This window comes from Periophthalmus magnuspinnatus, chromosome 5 (assembly GCF_009829125.3).
Source record: "Periophthalmus magnuspinnatus isolate fPerMag1 chromosome 5, fPerMag1.2.pri, whole genome shotgun sequence".
Taxonomy (NCBI): Eukaryota; Metazoa; Chordata; class Actinopteri; order Gobiiformes; family Gobiidae; genus Periophthalmus; species Periophthalmus magnuspinnatus.
The window spans coordinates 18,161,837-18,176,638 of NC_047130.1; the positions used below are offsets into that span (position 1 = coordinate 18,161,837).

At 38.6% G+C, this 14,802-nt stretch overlaps 2 protein-coding genes across 2 annotated transcripts; one reads left to right on the forward strand and one right to left on the reverse strand.

Annotated features, from left to right (window-relative positions):
- Positions 1-412: 412 nt before the first annotated feature.
- Positions 413-7,910, forward strand: LOC117371157 (cyclin-dependent kinase 2). The gene is made up of 7 exons (XM_033966781.2): positions 413-821; positions 1,943-2,020; positions 2,642-2,762; positions 3,577-3,747; positions 4,314-4,415; positions 4,828-5,031; positions 6,211-7,910. The coding sequence occupies exons 1-7, from the start codon at positions 706-708 to the stop codon at positions 6,313-6,315; spliced, it is 897 nt and encodes a 298-aa protein (XP_033822672.1). The 5' UTR covers positions 413-705; the 3' UTR covers positions 6,316-7,910.
- A 922-nt stretch (positions 7,911-8,832) lies between these two features.
- On the reverse strand, positions 8,833-14,208 carry LOC117371156 (olfactomedin-like protein 3A). Its single transcript, XM_033966780.2, has 3 exons — positions 14,032-14,208; positions 10,368-10,653; positions 8,833-9,725 (listed from the first exon to the last, which is right to left on the reverse strand). The coding sequence occupies exons 1-3, from the start codon at positions 14,134-14,136 to the stop codon at positions 8,944-8,946; spliced, it is 1,173 nt and encodes a 390-aa protein (XP_033822671.1). The 5' UTR covers positions 14,137-14,208; the 3' UTR covers positions 8,833-8,943.
- Positions 14,209-14,802: the final 594 nt, after the last annotated feature.

Sequence of the window (14,802 nt, forward strand, 5' to 3'; positions counted from 1 at the left end):
TATAGTTTTAAAAACCTGAAAAGTTTATCAAAATTAAATAAAAAAGTAGGGCAAAAAACTCTTTGCCTGATTTGGTGTGCGTACGTTTACGTAAAAGTCGTTTACGTATAAGGTCACCCTACGTTTCCAGCGAGGTACGTTTCATTATATCCATTATATCCTTATATCCTTTCTTATTCAGTAACGTTTTTCCATTTCCGACTACTGTTAGCTTTAATTTTCACAGTTTTATTCACAAGTAGGGACAATTCTCAACTTAGCAGTTCTATATATATTCCTTAACGATGTTTAGTGAAAATAATAGCTTTAATAATTGTGAAAAACGGATAGAAAACTGTACCCGCCCGGTTCTAACGGACTGCCTCGGTCACACAATCAAACGCCTCTGTGGTAACGCGGGAAAGACCAGTGTGTTGTTTTCAGCTCCAGAAACACCTCGCTAACCCACGTCCCCAAAAACTACCGTAAACAAATGATTTAAAGGCGTATATTTACCTAAATCCTGACCGACTGAAGAGGTCAAACGTCGGACTCATTTCTCCAGCTTTACCGGGTCGGAATGTCGCGATTAAGTTGAGTTTTATGCCCGGTTTCTCTGTTCCGTTTGCCGATCCAGCGTTAGCTTCATCCCGCACAAAGAATCAGAGCAGGGGCTAAGCAGGGAACAACAAAACAGAAAGTTATTTTATTTTGAACTTTTAACAAATGGATACGTTTCAGAAAGTGGAAAAGATTGGAGAAGGCACGTACGGAGTGGTTTATAAGGCAAAGAACAAAGTGACCGGTGAAACTGTCGCGTTGAAGAAAATCAGACTTGATACGTGAGTTACGCCTTTGAGTTTCACAATTAAAAATCTGCTCAGTATTCAACTAAATGCAGCCAAATTTAGCTTTTTAATTAACCATGTAGTGTTTCATTGTCTCGTCTATGATTTTGCTGGATGGATTCACTTTCCGTTGATTTCCATTTGTACAAAAGAGTCTTTGTTTTGGCCATCTGTTCGTTTTTAAGTTCCATATGGATGTGTAATGCAGTCTTGGGTTTCTTACTGATCTGTTTCTTTGCAATTTGATCCTGTATTTGTTAAATTGGTCCAAAGTTAAAATATTTAAGACAGATCTAAAAACGTATTATTCTTCCTTAGACTAGTTCTCAATGAAAGCAAAACAAAAGCAGTGAGTAAACTTCGACCTAAACATGACTCACATAATCACTTTGGGATCATGGGGACGTGGTTTAACCCAGGAAAACACAACAAAATCAATGCACAGGTCCAGATATGCATTTTCATAGATTTAATCCCACGTGAGCCGAAAAAACAAAGATTACACTGTCAGGTTTACTTGCTGCTCTCCTGCCAATTTATAAAAAACATAGGCCCACCCAGGTGCATTCTGGTCTATCTATTCCACCCACCTATGTACCCTAGGTGCCCCACAGACTAAACCAGAAACAGTAAAGATGCTATTGTAAATGGAAAATTAGACGAAAGACCCTCGCAAAGACATATTCAGATAGTAAAATATGTATTAAACATGCAAATTATCTCCCCACATCTAATTTCACATAAAAAAAATAATACACAAATCTTAGAACAAACAAAAATGGGCAAATGACTCCTACACTAGTTATTAGGTTCATCTGGTTGAGTCCTGCTCAAACAGATGAATGCATTGTCCTGGTTTTGTTATGATTTAGTTAAAAGTTTAGAGATAAAAGGTATTCAGTTTTTATTTATTACTTAATTTTTGTTTATTTTGTTTATTACTTAATTTTTGTTTATTACTTAATTCTTATGTCACATCTGGAGAGTTGTTTTTAAAGTTTGTTCAGTTTATTTTACCAATTTTTCAATTAGACTTAGCTACACATTTGACACAAACTAAATCCGTCTCATTCTTTTTTCTTGTTTTGTAATAAAAGTGAATGTGATTCTTTCAGGGAAACAGAAGGCGTCCCCAGCACCGCAATAAGAGAAATCTCTCTCCTCAAAGAGCTCAGCCACCCCAATATTGTCAAGTAAGTTTTGCTTTTATGCGACAAGTGTAGTCTCCATATACTATAGAGTGAGGTTTATTTTTTTCCGTAAATATTCTGTTTTAATCAAAGTGTAAAGTGGGGCACTGATGTCTTTATGTTCTAGAGGACTGGAGACTTTCTGAACAGTTTTTAAAACACACTTAATATCGGTAACATTTCATTTTGTAATATACCTTTTGGATAGGGTCTGCCACCTGCTTGCCTCCATGGAGATGTTTCTGCTTTGCCTGAAATGTTTCTCAGTGTTGGTTATTAATTGCTACTTGCTAAAAAAAAATAATGAATGCATTCTTACTATGTCTGGGGTTGCCTTTCTGTAGATCTGACCTGTAACTTGGCTCTGTGGGGTCACCTACTTTCTTGTCTTCATGAGGATTGATAAGTATAACGCTATACTATGGAACATTCCAGGAAAGAAGTAACATATTCATGGATGGACAGAGCAGGTGGTGGACCTTGAATCAGTGTTGCACATTTTAATAAAGATGGAATAATGTCCAATCCTGTCCATCTTATTTAATCCATCAGAGAGGCCGTTCTTGTTAAATATTTTACAGATTGAACTGGTTTAGAACTTCATGTTAAATGTGTGTTTTTCAGGCTTCGAGATGTGATCCACACAGAGAACAAACTTTACCTGGTGTTTGAGTTTCTTCATCAGGATCTGAAGAAGTTCATGGACTCTTCCTCAGTCACAGGGATCCCTCTGCCTCTGGTCAAGGTCAGTTACACTTTTTCATTAATATTAACCATAACTTCACAACGAGTTTGCAGCAACAAGAACAAAAAATAAATATTTGGATGACTTGGTACCACAGACTTGGTGTCATTGTACATCTTTTTTTTTTTTTTTTTAAACAGTTGTAATCCTTCACTATTATATTAAAAAAAGGCATTCAAACCTAATTGAGAGAGCCTGTGCTTAAAGTTATGTTTATACTCCTAACTCTATAAATAAATATCATGACATTTTACTCCTACCTCCAGTTCTTCATGTAGAGTTTTCCCTTCCCTGTATTAATGTTTGGGGTTCCCTGTGCAGATTGAGCTTGTAGGGCTTTGGGCCTTTACTCCATTTACTTGATGGTGTCTTAGTCGAATAATTATTTTATTTAAATTAAAGGATTTATATGAGACAACAACAGAAGGGTCAGTAGGTGAGCGAATTAGCTTTTATTATTATTATTATTATTATTATTATTATTATTTATGCAGCATTTATGAAAAGATAAAATTACTACATGAAGGTGATGCATTCATCCATGCCGAATAGTTGTTTTAGCATGAACTCCCCCTGGAGGTGTAATCTTGTGAGTGCAGATCAGCTCAGATACATAAAGATACTTAGTGTGACAAAAGCTCTCAACTGTCTCTATACTACTGCCTTTTTAGTTGACTAATCGACCAGCAGGATATCTCTTTAGTCTGCCAAGAGTTTCTTAAGTCAACTACAGCCCTAGTTACTCATCTCTCCTGTATAAATGCCTGTTCCTCCTCATGCAGACTGTTAACATGTCTTTGTCTCTCCGTTGCAGAGTTACCTGTTCCAGCTGCTGCAGGGCCTGGCGTTCTGTCATTCTCACAGAGTCCTGCACAGAGACCTGAAGCCTCAGAACCTGCTCATCAACGCTCAGGGAGAAATCAAACTGGCCGACTTCGGTTTGGCCCGAGCTTTTGGGGTCCCTGTGCGCACATACACACACGAGGTGAAGAGGGCAGCTGGGAGGGTCTGAAATGAACAGCTGCTGATGTCGTGTAAAATCATGAATCATGTACTGCAAATAGAAATGGACACATGACTGTATAAATATGATTTCTTTATTTTTTAATAATCACAAAAATACCTATTCATTTTGGTGGTGACAAATTTCCATAAATGTTTTCTAAGACTAACTCTTAACTACACATTTTGTAGGTCAAAGCTCAAATCAGTGATGGGTGATTGATTAAAAATGTACTCATCATAAAGTCACAGATGAACACACCACTATTAGCGTCTCCCTGAATATACACCAAGTGACATCAGCAGAACTTGAAGACATTTTTTGTGTTGAATTGTTACCACCGATACAGCAGAAGTGCATTCTTATAAAAAAAACCAACAAAAAAAAACCCCAAAACAAATAAACAGAAGATGTTTTATACACATGGTTTCTCAAATAAAATTCTGACAGAAAATTCACTTTTTTCCAGTGTAAGTGCCCAGTGTTTTTATCCTGGTTAAATGATTATTGTAAAGGTTCATTGTTATAACCTCTTTCCTTTTCTCCAGGTGGTGACCCTGTGGTACAGAGCTCCCGAGATCCTCCTCGGGTGTAAATATTACTCCACAGCTGTCGACATCTGGAGCCTTGGCTGCATCTTTGCTGAAATGGTTAACTGCACTTTACATTTTTAGTTATTGCCCATAATCAGTCAGAATTATGTAATTTGCTGTTTTAACTGTTAGATAGCAGATGTTTTGACCTGGTTTATGATTAATATCTGTAATTTCTGGGCCTTTTCACATGAATCAAAAACTAACACAAAGGTCAATGCTGTCTCTGTCAGCATAAGTAAAGAAAGTGAATATATTTTTTGTCAGTAGCTTCAGAAAGTGGTGCCATTTTATCAACTCCAAAGATGTGATCATTATCAGTTTAGTTGACTGAAGCCCATAAGATTAATGGAGCCAGTCTCCCATAGAGTCATACAGGCCCCTGCCCTCTATCTAAGGTTACAACATCATCGACTTGTAGAAGTTGAACATGTACACATAATCTAACCTCCCCTGTGCCCTGCCTCAGATTACCAGGAGGGCCTTGTTCCCAGGAGACTCGGAGATAGATCAGCTGTTCAGGATTTTCCGGACTTTGGGGACTCCGGACGAGACGGTGTGGCCCGGAGTGACCTCGATGCCTGACTACAAACCCTCGTTTCCCAAATGGGCGCGGCAGGATCTGGCCAAAGTGGTGCCTCTGCTGGACGAGGACGGAAGGGAACTGCTTGGAGTAAGTGGATTTTTCTCCTAACCAGTAAACTGAGCAGTATTTTCCATTAATTGATCATTTGCAGCAACATTCGCTGAGGGTGTGAAGCTAACTGGAGGCATTTCTCTGTCAGAATCTCTGTTGAATAAGTTAGACGTTAGTCTTAGCATTGTTTTAACTCAGTCTAACCAAAAAGAACTGATTTAGTCATTTTCAGTCACAAGGCTAGTTAGCATTAACAGTTTTTCAGTTAGTCACTCTAATCTTTTTGTTGAAAACCAAATCCTAAACAGGACCATGAAGGCCCAGACAGATCAGACCCCTGAAAATCTGCAGTTTAAATCCATTTTCTATTTTTTCTTGTGTCAAAATGTTTTGTACATCATTTCATTTATTTATTTATTTATTTCGAGCACATATATCAGGTACACTTAAAGCACATTTCACAAATTTGTTCTTGTATAAGCTCGGAAAGGAGTGGGAAGAAGAAAACTCCACCATACAGATGCAAGCAGAACACCCACAGTGTGATGTCACTGCAGAGTATCATTAGGCGGAGACTATAGTGTCCCTCCCATTGTCTGTTTTCTACCCCCATTGTCTAAAAACTCCCTGAACAAAAATGATAATACAAATTATGCCTGTGGTTTTGTCATAAACATATAAAAGTAACTATATCTAATCTCTTATCAGGTTTTTTATCAGCAGTAAGTATATTTATACTCCAAAATGAGTATTAAATAAACTGAATATTGGATCACTTGTGCCACATACGAGTACAAACCTGTGGAAAGTCGCTTCACATAATTTAGGCATTAACTGTATTATTTTTGTTTGGGGCAGAAGTGCAGATAACAACAGGTACGTGCATTAAATCTACAGTATAAAGCCTCCTACTGTTTTAAAAAAGGTACTTAAATCACAGCTGAAGCTGGGTTGCCAGTGTCTTGTCTCTGAACACATAGAAGTTTTTCTCATTCTCAGTATATGGACAAGCCGTGCCTCAGGGGAAAGCTCAGAGCCTCCAGAATTCACTCACTGAGCTGAGTCCTTTTTAGGTTTGAACCAACTGGATTTTGTCCTAGGACCTGGCAACCCAAATAAGAGCCTAATGAGAAGAGATGACCTGTATGCGCTGTTTTGTAAAGGGCTGTAGATAGTTCATGATCGCTAATGGACTTAAAACTGTTTATTTTTCAGGAAATGTTGACCTATGACCCCAACAAGAGGATATCTGCCAAGAACGCTCTGGTACACCGCTTTTTCAGAGACGTAACAATGCCAGTGCCGCACCTCAGACTCTGAACTCAACAAAACAACAACAAAACTGAGCTTTAATCCCAAAAGTTTGAGCTACACGGACCAGTTTAAGAACCCAAGACCCTCTGTCAATCCGGACCAAAACTGACCACTCCAGCGGTCCAGCATTTTGTGGATTTTGTCTCTCCAGTTTTGAGAATATTTCTCACTGTTTTTCCAGCAAGTGCCGTCTTTGATATGGATTACATTTGGAGTTTAGTGAACCTGAAGGTGCATTATGTAACTACTGCTACCGCTTAGTTTAAAATAACCCACAGTATGGCATTGAATGTATTTATAGCAATGGCGATGAGCAGACGTGTGATGCCACCAGCCCAAGTTACAGGTCAGATCTGTGGAGAGGTGACCCTGCTCACAGTAACAATGCGTGTTTGTCAAGTTATTTTTGAGCCTGTACTGGCATTTTGCAAGATGGATACATTTAATGCCATGCTGCGGAACATTCTAGAGCTTGCATATCTATAGAGCCAAGCATTTGACAGCCTCCGCCAGAAAAGCTCCATAGTGCACCTTTAAATGAAATCTTTATTAGTTCAGATGTATTAGTGTAGATGTTGGTTAGTTAAGGTTAAGGGATAGTGCAAATATCAAAGCCAATGGGAAGTCTAAACCTCTAAAAACGCAGAATATCCAAGTAATGATAAAGATAGAAGCCATATTCTATTGTGAAATTGAACACTTTTTCATATATCATTTATTTTTTCATATATTTTTTGGCATAGTATTCACTTAAACAAGACAAAAATCCGGATTAAACATGGACTACCTTTTTAGTGTAACATTTTTGAATTTAAAGTCGCTGTACCTGATTTTTACTGTTTTGAAAATGTGAAAAACAGCACTAATTCATTTTAAACGGTTTGCAGTAATTCAGAGTTATTCCTCACTTACTTTATGCATTCTGAGCATGCTAATTGATGAGTTTATTAGTGCTTTTTACAACTTTCAGAGTTTTGCCGTGACGGTAAAGCTAACAACAACTAGCATACTAACGTGCAGCACTTCCTGATTATCAGACAACATAACGCTTTATAATTAGATGCAGACAGTACCTATTTTGCTTATACGATATATGGGGCAAGACCATTTTTGTTCAAATACATGAAATAAATTGAGTACAGGGACTTTAAAATCAATGAAATAACTTGAAAGTCAAATTTTTATAAAGCAGTTTACAAAGTCACTCATAGACAGAAAACTTTGAAAGGATGTCCAGTTTCTCAATAGTTCTATAGAATAATATAGTGATCTAGACCTTTCCAAGATGGCGGCTCCCCAAATGGAGTATTTTCATTTCTTTTAATGCCTTATATAAATTAAACTTGTACATGAAGATTTCTCAAAGTGGCACCTTTCTGTAGTTAGTCCCGACTCTGGCTCGGCTGTTTCCTGGCAGCGTTTTGTGCCGTTGCGTCATTTTTCCACAGTTTTTCCTGTACATATTTGTGACTCTCCAACGTTCCCGAAGTGATTTTACTGGAGTTGAAGTCGTTGAAAACTTCTCACTCCATAAATTTTAACAGTTTTATAAATGTTATTTACAGTTTGAAAAAAATAAACTTGTTTAAATAACTGTAAAAGGCGTGATAACTACATTCAGGGCAATTCAAGGTGTTTGGTAGATATATTTTTTTTAAAAGTGGTACACGGGCCACAAGGGGTCAGTGAAATGATAAATTACAGTGAGTTCTTTTGTGCAGCATGACAGCACCAACTTCTTCAGGGCAGTATCCCAGGTGTGTGAGAGTAAAAAGACCCCCTTATCCCAGTTTAATGTCCTGTGGGCAGGTGCTGTCCTGCCTCCATCAGTAAGAAGACAGTAGCAAAACCTGTTTAAATCAGGTGAATGGACACGTCACAGCAACATCGCATGAACGCAAACTAAACCTTGGTCTGGAAAAAGAATCTATTAAATACAGTAACAATAACTGACTACTTGCATAGAATAAGATGTCATGTATTTGTTACAGTGAAGGCCTAAAAACCTAAAATATTTTAGCTTCACACAACTAAACATTTTATCATATTTTTGCTTTGTTTATTTTAGTTTTCCCAAAACATGGTACTGCATTGAATTGATATGCAGTCATTTTTGGACATAAAAGTATCAAACAAACAGAAAAGTGAAGTGAAAAGAGTATAATTTATTGACTTTATGTAAATATCCTTGTTCTATTTCATTTCACACATTTCCGTGCTGTGTCAGAGTTCATGGTGCTAGCCAGCTAGCTTCTGCTGCAGCTCAGAGAAGCAACACTTCAGGAAGTCTTTAAACAGAATCTAAACACAGTCTAAACAAAAATTCGCTCCATGACGAACTTTACATCTGTGTTTACTATAAACTTTTATTAGTTAAAATACACTTCTTGCTTTTCTAAATTCCATTTTTCATTTGGTCATATGGACTTTATAAACCTTTATTTATACAGATGATTTCAACTTCAGAACAGGACTCCCTGACACCTCTGGCGCCCTCTATAGGAGGTCATAGACTGAGTTGAGAATCATTCATTTATTTAAATATACATGAATGCAAAACTGTTATGTGGTTTCCAACTGCATTTCCACATAGAATTTTGCAGCATGTTTCCTTGGCTTTAATGTGTAACAGTTTTAAATCTCTAGTTTTTTCTTTAGCTCCAGTTTGTAGAGGATCTGGTACCCATCATCCCACGCGTACAGCAGAGCCTCCTGTGGGTTGTACTTAAGACTGGCGTGTGCTCCGTAGCGTTTGGGGAAATAAACAAGCGGCGCTTCATCACTGCTCACGAGTCCGTTCACATCGAAAACGCACTGCACTCTGGATCGTCCTGGCGTCTGCGTGTTATAAACCACATAAAGAGTCCCACAGATCACAAACCCGGCCTCCGCATTCTCCCTCGGGCAGTTCGTGTCCCACATCTGCTCTATATCCAACGATTTCACATCCATTTTAGCTAAAGAAATATACTGATCAGCTTGTCTCGTGGCATAGATCGCCCAAAGCCCCTCTTCGTCCACTGCCAAGTCGATGAGCGTTTCAGAATTTAAGGTGTACACGGGAATGAAGTCTTGAAATGGTAAAATTGCGCTGTCCGTCATCAGAGCGCTAGTCAAGTCAAACTTAACAATTTTATCTTCCGTTTCGCTCACATAGTAGGCGAAATTCTTGTAAACGACCTGGCCAGTTCCTTTGAAAGCCATGGGGAGTTTGAGTTTTTTGGACAGGGTTAAACCAGTGGAGCGGGTGAAGTCTTGCACAGAACTGAACTCGTAAACAGTGTCTTGATCAGTGCTGTTGAATATATAAATTTTACCCGAGTTTAGGCCTGTGTCTTTGGTCCAGACTCCCTTAGGCCCGCCCACACGCTTCAGGATCTTCATGGCTTTGATGCTGGAGATCATGTCAGTGCAGTCTGAGGAGAAAAACACATGGTTACAGGTCTGTAATCCAAAAACATTCATTTTGGCTTCTTTTAACATTAGGTTCTTTTTTAAGACAATACATAGATGTTATTTAACTTGTCTACCTGTTTTGGCTGCTAGCTACAGTTGTAAACATGGTTAGCATTAGAAATATCCCATTAACACAGGAATTATGTGCGGGAAATAATAAGTCAATCTAGGTTTTATTATTATTGTGGTAACTGTTGGTCTGTACGTAGATAGTCGGCAACTGATTTGTCCAAATTAAAGCAGACCTGTTGCGATTTAATACAAAAGTGTAGTTTAAAACCTTTGTGAGTTTGTTTTTGACAGAGAAGACACTGAACGTTAAGTCTGCCCACAATGCTCAGTTTAGAAAGTTGTGGTGTCATGTAAACCAACCTATTTACTTCATGCGGCCACAGCACCTTCAGAAGTTAAGCAGGGTTGGGTCTGGTTAGTATTTGGCAAGACACTTACCCAAATTGCCTGGTACAAATGTGATGTGTGTGTGAATCACTGGTGGTGGTCAGAGGGGCCGATGGCACAGATTACCACCGCCGAGTGTGGAGTGAATGACTAAGGCGATGTAAAGAAACACTATATAAAAGCAGCAAAACTTTCTGTCCCACCTGAGAGCTGGTAGTACTTGTTCTTGTGTTTCTCCTGCACTAGAGACACTTGTTGCTCGATGAGTTTGTCGTCGACGTCGACACAGGGCTGTGCTCCGGTCTGAGTCTCCAGATAGTCCAGCTCTCGCTCCACGCGGTCCACCCTGGTCCCCACAGAGTCCAGGTGGATCCTCAGCCCCTCCTTCTCTTTGTCCAAGGCCTCCAACTGAGACACCATCTGCACCTTCAGCTCTCGCAGGTCTGAGGCATAACGCGCCGTCTGCTCCTGCCACAGTGAGATGCGGTCCTGAGAAATACAAAGATAGAGGAGAGGGTCAGTGTTAAACTCAATTATACTCAAGTCTCAGGTAATGTGCTGTATTGGATTGTATAATAGGTGTCAAGACACTATATAACTCCAGTGCATTATCATCACTTAGAGAAATGGAGATACAGGTCGAGGGTCCCAGGATTTTCAGAATGGGCCTTTGTGTCAGGACTACTACAGAACACTCAGGGGTTATGAATCTTTTGATGTGCACTTTGCATTTATAATGACCAGTGCAGCACTCATCCTTATACGGAATAGTAAATAAATATTTTCAAACTCAAAGCGTTTTTCAGTAGTCCCACAGCTGCACTTGTCCGTCTGTGCCACCATGACCCCACACAATCACACTAATACTAAAGTAGGCAAGATGTGGAACTGGCTTGCTCAAAGACACAACAGCGCAGTACAATGCTGATAGTGTGGATTCATCTGCCAACCTCTGTGTATTGTGGTTTATTTTTGCAGTGGCAGCAGCTTTACACACATATCAAACCGAAGCTGCTCCTGTGAATCGTAATGTGAGCTCTTTTCAGCGCAAAGGAAAAAGTCTGAGTGAACTGCTCTGGAAAACTGTAATCAGCCGTTTGTATGAGTGTAAATAGACAGAACGTAATGAGAAGGAGCTGTGTCCCAGAAACAACCAGGGACAGATGTGGTGAATCCGCCCAGATCAGAGCCTTTAATACAGAGAGGAGTCTGCTCCGATCTGACAACATGTACTTTTAACCCTGGGGTCATTTACAACAACAACAAACGGTTTTCAATTTTCTATTTCAAATTCTTCTACGAACTAAGGTGTCCACATGCGCTCTTGGTGACAACTTTTTAAAGCTGATTCAGTGTTCTATTGGGAAGCTTAATGATAGATAAAAGAGAGATACTTAAAAGGGGACATATTATACTATTTCTTAATCTATGTTCTAATGTTGTTTCCTCACCACAAACACACCTGGAGTTGTGTTTTGTTTCATTCACACATATTTAACACACAAACCCTGCATATTTAGGTAGAGTTATTTTCTCAAATGGAAAATTCTCTGTTCCACCTTGTGATGTCATCATGTGGTAATACAGGAAGTGCTCCACTACGCTTTTAAACTCCATACACCTTCACTAGATTTGGATAATTTCAGACCTGGAATTGCCAATCTCGACTGAACAAAAGGTAAAAGGAGCTGTTAACTTGAATATTACCATTTCATGACATCAAAAAGTGGAACAGAGCATTTTGAGCTCTGGAGATGTAGGCAGACTAATAATAAAGAGTTACTCAGACATGTGTGAATAAAACAAAACGCAACCCCAAGTCTGTTTTTGAGGAGGTAGCAACAGTATAACATGGCTAAAAGTTCACACGAGTCAATTTAGCATAATATAGGACCTTTAAAGAGGACACATTATGTAAAATAAACATTGTTAAACTTTTAATCATGTTATATTTTTTATAACATTACAGTGTTCCCTCATCACTAATTTACCCAAAGTAATGATGTATTTCTATTGATTTATGCATATTTGAATAATCCTGTATTGTCCTGTGTATAAGGGTTGATTGTTCAGAAAATTTCAGTTTTCACCTACACCCTATCTCCACCCACTGCTCCGTACTTATCTTACAATTATTCAAAAAACTTCCAACAAGAAAAAAAAGTGCATTGCTTGTTAGAGAGAATACCATTATGAAGAGGTGGGGCTTCTCAGTTCTGCAGTTTTGAAAAGGAAGTAAATGTACTGTTTCTATTATTAAGCCATTTTAGATCAATATGTTGATCAAGACTCCATCGACTAAACAACAGACCTATTGAAATCAAGTTTAAACTGTTAGTACTATGACGACACAGGACGGCAGAGAAATCCAAGTTTACAAAGCTTAAAATATGCACAATGTAAACGCTTAAAGCCCATTCACAAACGGCTGGTGTCATATTCCACTCTATTTCCTCAGTATTTTTGAACCTTCAAAGCTGCGTCTTTGTGGGGAGCTTCAGACCTCTCACCTTCCTCCTGAAGGAAAAACATTTCTTCAGCGATGATCCGTGAAGAATGAGCCATTCAGACGAGATTATGAAGAGAAACAAGTCCAAACAGTGAACAAGAGCCTCATACAGCACCTGTACTGTACGGCCTAATGTGTGCACATTTACACATTATAATATAAAAGAAAACAAGACTATGTTAAAAGAGGATACACTACTCATATACCTGTAACAAGTTATACTACGTTTAAGATCTTTAGCAGTTTATTAGCTGCTATAAAATAAAATAGAGACGTATTACAAAATTATACCAAAAAAGTAAATAAATCTATGTTAGCCCAAGTGCTGCAGCTAATTATTCAGGAGGATGTAGTGATTTTTTTAATTAAAGACACATTTAAAAATTCCCAGTGAAATTCCAAATGAAATTCCAATCTGTTTTGTGTTGATTGACAGCACATAATGAGGAGTAGCTGTTCGCAATAGTAGCACAGTAGCACAGTATTTCTAGCAGTCTTTTTAGGAATGTACTTTCTTTACTCTTTACAATATTCAAAATAAATAACATAAAAATTGTAATTATTTTGAATATTATATAAACTTGGCTGAAAAATGTATCTATAATTTAAAAAATAGTATCATATAATAAGTAATAATTATAATTTTACGTCCTGGTTGGACACACGCAGCAGATATGACACACGTAAAGGTAATTCTAGTTGTTACCTAGCAACCATAATGTAAACAAGGGACAAAACATGTCTAAATTACATAATAGTCATAATTAGACTCATAGAAATAAACGTCAGCACTTTTATTTTGTTACGTGAATGTTCAAAGTGCCAGAAAAGTGGCTTCCCTGTGTGTAAATTGTCCCTGCACTTTGGAGTTTTTTGATGACATAATTAAGAAAGACTGTGTTTTAGAACTCAGTGCTACTTCCTGTATTTTTGTACTTTTCTTCTAAACTTTTCTTCACAACCGGCCACTTAACTAATGTAAAACTACTATGAATATTTACCACAGGAGCTATTCCATCAAACTGAGTCAGAATTAGAAAAACATGAGAACTTTAAGATGCACTTTAAGATTCTGTATCTTGTAATATTGTAAAAAACAACTTGTCTTTCTTTAAAACTGGCCAAAAGAAAAACAAAAGTATGTAAAATATAATGATTTGTGTTTTCAGCTAATCCCACATAATGATCACTCCACATTTACAAGACTGTTTTACAACTGTGGCACTTTCTAGCAAATTCCCTCAGATTCTCCACATCTGTGTTTGATTGGTCCTGCCCTGGCTGGAGTCCTGGGATCAGACCCGGACTAGAACAGAACTAAACCTGGACTGGACAGAGACTTTGGAGGGTGTTCTTACCTCTATGGCCAGCAGCCGTCTCTCTAAGTAGTCTATGAGAGCCTGGTGTTGAGTGTTGGCGAGGCAGGCTAGACTCAGCAGCAGGAGCAGCAGTGAGGGTCTCATTTTGGGACGTCCCGCGTGGACAGAGGGCTGAGGGGAGATGAGACACAGACAGAGGGGTTTTAGAGGAGGCAGAGGCTGAAGCACAGTCCCGGAGGTGGGCTGGAATTTGAGCAGCGGAGTTTGGGAGGAGCCACAGCTGCGGATGGAAGTCTGGAGAAGCCATTTCCTCTGGAGTTACCTGCTCCGTCCATGATGACAGCACACACAGGCGGAATATATTACACAGGCAAAGTAACTCTATAGGTCTATAGGTCTGCTGCTGTGCTGGTCAGAACATTTTGGGTTTGTGTGGTTGTGTCATTACATTAAAATCTCACTCACTCATTCGTAAAGCCTACCTCTCACAAATGCTGCTAACTGTACTGCTGTGTTAATGGATTTTTCTGTCTTTCTTATTGTGAAACCTTGAGTCTAGAAAGGCACCTGTAAAATACAAAATACATCATCATTCTTATTTGTTTATTCCCTTTAGAAGCCCCACTATGCAACTTTTTTTGCCAGAATAAAATAAAAGCTTTTTCATAGCAATGAAAAATAGAAAAACATGTATCCATACTCTGAGCTGGCTCGCATCTCCACAAACCTGACTCTTGCTTGGACTGGAAGAGGAACTCCTCCTGCGAGTTTCCATGGAAACATTGTTCCTTTGCCTATATTCTTCCAGAG

Coding starts and splice junctions, on each gene's coding strand:
- LOC117371157 (XM_033966781.2), top strand. CDS start 706: ATGGATACGTTTCAGAAAGTGGAAAAGATTGGAGAAGGCACGTACGGA. Junction 2,021..2,641: donor AGCCACCCCAATATTGTCAA/GTAAGTTTTGCT, acceptor TGTGTTTTTCAG/GCTTCGAGATGTGATCCACA. Junction 3,748..4,313: donor TGCGCACATACACACACGAG/GTGAAGAGGGCA, acceptor CCTTTTCTCCAG/GTGGTGACCCTGTGGTACAG.
- LOC117371156 (XM_033966780.2), bottom strand. CDS start 14,136: ATGAGACCCTCACTGCTGCTCCTGCTGCTGAGTCTAGCCTGCCTCGCC. Junction 10,654..14,031: donor GACGGCTGCTGGCCATAGAG/GTAAGAACACCC, acceptor TGTATTTCTCAG/GACCGCATCTCACTGTGGCA. Junction 9,726..10,367: donor CAAGTACTACCAGCTCTCAG/GTGGGACAGAAA, acceptor TTTTCTCCTCAG/ACTGCACTGACATGATCTCC.